Below are 5,000 nucleotides of genomic sequence, written 5' to 3'. Positions count from 1 at the left end.
ACAAACAGAAAACAACCATACAAAAACTGAATGTTATCGAATTACACACCGACACGCCCACAACAATAAAATTGATACGAAAATTCACACGACTGCAAAATTGAACAGTAATTATTTCATTCACAGATCAATCAGTCAATCATGAAAATAACTCGTCGATATACGCGCATCTGCTTGATGGCATCTGTCACCGTCAAAAACCAACCTCCGCATCAAACCACCACCATCACCATCACTCTTACTTCATCATCTCTCTTCTCTTCTGGAACAATTCCAGACTGCAGGAGCCGTGTTATCATCATCATCATCATCATCATCATCATCATCATCATCATCATCATCGTGATAGGAGTCTCCGTAATTTGCCTTCTCATTGCCGCTTGCCCTTTCGACAAGCAGAGCTGTTGATGGAGACAGCACCAACAGCAGCAAAAGGTGTGCAATTTCTGCCAGAGAATTGCCGTGAGAATATTGGGCTGCTTTCCTGGGCTAGGGCCTGTTGATTCTATTTTGGCGCTAGAGATGAGATGACAGGTTGACACATACACACACACACACACACACACACACACACACACACACACACACACACACACACGCACACACACACACACACACACACAGAGAGAGAGAGAGAGAGAGAGAGAGAATCACACAGCCTTCATCTTATTCTTTTCCTCTTCGTTCTCTATTACCTCTATCAATTTCTATTGTGTTCATAGTTCTACCCTATTACTTGAAAAAAGCACTCGATATCAATTAACAGATCAATAAACATTCAAACAAATAAATGAAAAAAATAATAAATAAGTAAATAAATAGATATATTCATAAATGAATGAATAAAAAGATAGATAAATTGATAAGTAAATAAATAATATGTGGAGCGATAGCCTAGAGGTAACGCATCCACCTAGGAAGCGAGAGAATCTGAGCGCGCTGGTTCGAATCACGGCTCAGTCGACAATATTTTATCCCCTTCCATTAAACCTTGAGTGGTGGTCTGGAGGCTAGTCATTCGGATGAGACGATAAACCGAGGTCCCGTGTGCAGCATGCACTTAGCGCACGTAAAACAACCCACAGCAACAAAAGGGTTGTCTCTGGCAAAATTCAGTAGAATAGGAAAAACAAATAAAACTGCACGCAGGAAAAAAAAAAAAAAAAAAAAAAAAGGGTGGCGCTCTCAGTGTAGCGACGCGCTCTCCCTGGGGAGAGCAGCCCGAATTTCACACAAAGAAATGTGTTGTGACAAAAAAGAGAAATGCAAATACAATATAAATATAAATAAATAAATGAATAAACCAGCACAGGTCTACGTGATTTGAATCGATGTGTCCATGCTGTTTCTACTTTGTCGCCAATATTTCGCCGCTAGCTCTAGTTTCTGGTTATTTTATTTCAAATTGATTTGATTTCACTTCATTCCATTTTATATAACTTATATCTAATCTTATTTCGTTCTGTTTCATCTTATTTTTATGTTCAAGTTAATTGGAAAATTTCGCTATTCACGTTAATGTGTTTTATTTTCATTGCGTTGTTTTGGATTGCAATATTTTCTTTTTTAGAAATACATATTTTGTCAGTTTATACTTTAATTCTTATGTGTTTATCTCTCTTTTCATTTATTTATTTATTTATTTATTGATTGATTGATTGATTGATATTCACCATCACGCTGAGGAGAGCTGACGGTTCTAGATTCAGTGCAGATCAAGCATTCTTTTTTTCTCTCTATTTTTTCCCACCTTTTTTTCATTTCACTTTATTCTATTTTCATTTCTTTATTTTTATTTAAATCAATACATTCTATTTCATTTCAATTTATTTTATTTTATTTTCATGTTGACTTTATTCTGTTTTATTTTATTCTTTTCATATTTCTATTCAAATTAGTTCAATACATTTTATTCTATTTTATTTGATTTCATTCTATTTTATTTTTATTTTTATTTACTTATCTTTTCCTCTTTTTTTTTCTTTTGTTTTGAGCGGGGGGGGGGGGGGGGTTGTTTTGTTCTGTTCTTGTATAGTATTTGATTTGTGTTTTATTTTTGCTTTGTTTTGCATTTTATAAAATCTTATTTTGTTTTATTTAATTTTTCTTCTTCTTTTCCTTGGATGGAACGAAGCCTAAATCGATCTGCCCACACTCAATGACATCAGCTTCCTTTTCTGCTGAAACGGAACGTGTTGACGTTAAGAAATTATGACGTTTCATTGGGTTTTGTTGTTGTTGATTTTGTTTGTTGGGGTGTTGTTGTTTTCTTTGTTGCTGTTTTTGTTGGGTTTTTTGTTGTTGTTGTTGTTGTTTTGCTTTGTTTTGTTTGTTGTTGGTTTTTTGGGTTTTTTGGGGGGGTTTTGGGGTTTGTTTTTTTTTTGTTTTTTTTTTGGGGGAGGGGGGTTGTTGTTGGTTTTTTTGGTTGTTTTTGTTGTTGTTGTTGTTTGTTTTTTTTTTGGGGGGGGGGGGGGTTGCGGAGGAGGGAGGGGGGCAGGGGGGGGAGGGGGGGTTGGTGGTGGTGAGGTGGTGGGGCGGAGGGGTTAGTTTTTATACAATTTGTTCTGTCTTAGCCTATCGTATCCTATCGTTCATTTTACCTGTTATTCATTTATTCGTCTAAACATTCACATGTATTTTGATTCATTATAATATATGTGTGTGTGTGTGTGTGTGTGTGTGTGTGTGTGTGTGTGTGTGTGTGTGTGTGTGTGTGTGTGTGTGTGTGTGTGTGTGTGTGTGTGTGTGTGTGTGTGTGTGTGTGCAGCCTCCTGTAGTGGTGCTGAGCGTCACGGTGATCGAAGCCTCGGGGTTAGAAGCCAAGGATGCTGATGGTGAGACGTGATGGTGTATATTGCACTGCACTGTACTGCACTGTACTGTACTGTATTGTACTGTACTGTATTGTGTTGTGTTGTACTATACGCTTCTGTACCGTACACACACACACACACACACACACACACACACACACACACACACACACACACACACACACACACACACACACACACACACACACACACACACACACACACACTATTGTTGTAATATACGCTTCTGTACTGTACTATTCTGTACTGTACTATTCTGTACTGTACTGTACTGTACTTTGTTGTGCTGTGCTATAACTGTAATGTGCTGTGCTGTGCTGTGCTATAACTGTAATGTGCTGTGCTGTGCTGTGCTATAACTGTAATGTGCTGTGCTGTGCTGTGCTATAAATGTAATGTGCTGTGCTGTGCTATAACTGTAATGTGCTGTGCTGTGCTGTGCTATAACTGTAATGTGCTGTGATGTGTTGTGCTGTGCTATAACTGTAATGTGCTGTGCTGTGCTGTGCTATAACTGTAATGTGCTGTGATGTGTTGTGCTGTGCTATAACTGTAATGTGCTGTGCTGTGCTATAACTGTAATGTGCTGTGATGTGCTGTGCTGTGCTGTGCTGTGCTATAACTGTAATGTTCTGTGCTGTGCTATAACTGTAATGTGCTGTGATGTGTTGTGCTGTGCTGTGCTACTTTGCATTGAATTTTATTGTGTTGTGTTGTGTTGTGTTTGTTTTAGTGTTGTGTTAGTGTTTCATTGCATTGCATTGTGTTGTGCTGTGCTGTGCTGTGCTGTGCTGTGTTGTGCTGTGTTGTGCTGTGCTGTGCTGTGCTGTGCTGTGCTGCATTGCATTGAATTGTATTGTGCTGTGTTGTGTTGTGTCGTGTTGTGTTGTGTTGTGTTGTGTTTGTTTTAGTGTTAGTGTTGCGTTGCTTTATATTGGATTGGGTTGGACTGCATTGCATTACATTGCATTGCATTGCATTGCATTGTATCGTAATGCATTGTATCGCATTGTGTCGTGTTGTTTTGTGCTGTACTGTGCTGTGTTGTACTGTACTGTACTGTGCTGTACTGTACTGACCTGTTCTGTGCTATGCTGTGTTGTGCTGTGCTGTGCTGTGCTGTGCTGTGTTGTGCTGTGTTGTGCTGTGCTGTGATGTGCTGTACTGTGCTGTGCTGTGTTGTACTTTACTGAACTGTACTGACCCGTGCTGTGCTGTGCTGTGCTGTACTGTGCTGTGCTGTGCTGTGCTGTGCTGTGCTGTGCTGTGCTGTGATGTCCTGTACTGTGATGTGATGTGATGTGATGTGATGTGATGTGCTGTACTGTGCTGTGCTGTGTTGTGCTGTGATTTGATGTGATGTCCTGTACTGTGCTGTGCTGTGCTGTGTTGCATTGCATTAAACTGCAAAACATTGTGTTGTGTTGTGTTGTGTTGTGTTGTGTTGTGTTGAGTTGTTCGAACGCAGTGACACCTCCTTTGGACACTGAAACTGAATACAGTTGTTGTTGCTGCTGCTGCTGTTAATTTTGTTGTTGACCAGACGTTGCAATTGTTGTTGTTCTTCTTCTTCTTTGGCTTCATACATTGTTTCTGCTGCTGGCGATGTTGATGATATTTGATGTTGTCATTTTTAACGATGTTCATGATTGTGTCATAATTTGCTGCTGTCACTACTTCCTCCTCTCTCTCTCCTCTCTCTCTCTCTCCTCTCTCTCTCTCTCTCTCTGTCTATCATCGTCTCTGTTTCTTTCTTTCTCTATCTCTCTGTCTATCTATCTGTCTATCTATCTACCTCAACTTTTGTGTTCCTCTCTGAGTCTCTGTCTCTGTCTTTGCCTCTGTCTGTGTGCGTCTCTCTTCTCTGTCTGTCTGTCTGTATGCATCTATCCATGTATGTATGTATGTATGTATGTATGTATGTCTCTCTCTCTCTCTCTCTCTCTCTCTCTCTCTCTCTCTCTCTCTCTCTCTCTCTCTCTCTTTCAGTTTCTCTTTGTCTCCAAGTCTGTCTGCCTGTCTGTCTGTCTGTGTGTCTGTGTGTCTGTCTGTCTGTCTGTCTGTCTGTCTCTCTCTCTCTCTCTCTCTCTCTCTCTCTCTCTCTCTCTCTCTCTCTCTCTCATCCTCTTTTCCTGCCTCTTACCCCACCCCCCAACCCCCAACCCC

At 40.1% G+C, this 5,000-nt stretch overlaps 1 protein-coding gene across 1 annotated transcript in view; it reads left to right on the top strand.

Moving 5' to 3' along the window:
• LOC143292319 (BAI1-associated protein 3-like) overlaps positions 1–5,000 on the top strand; it is a 180,208-nt gene that overhangs the window by 46,527 nt on the left and 128,681 nt on the right. Inside the window, exon 4 of the mRNA XM_076602507.1 lies at positions 2,768–2,834. Within this exon, the coding sequence (XP_076458622.1) occupies positions 2,768–2,834 (67 nt within the window). The remainder of the gene's footprint in view (positions 1–2,767; positions 2,835–5,000) is intronic.

This window comes from Babylonia areolata, chromosome 18 (assembly GCF_041734735.1).
Source record: "Babylonia areolata isolate BAREFJ2019XMU chromosome 18, ASM4173473v1, whole genome shotgun sequence".
Taxonomy (NCBI): Eukaryota; Metazoa; Mollusca; class Gastropoda; order Neogastropoda; family Buccinidae; genus Babylonia; species Babylonia areolata.
This window is presented reverse-complemented; position numbering and strand designations above follow the sequence as displayed.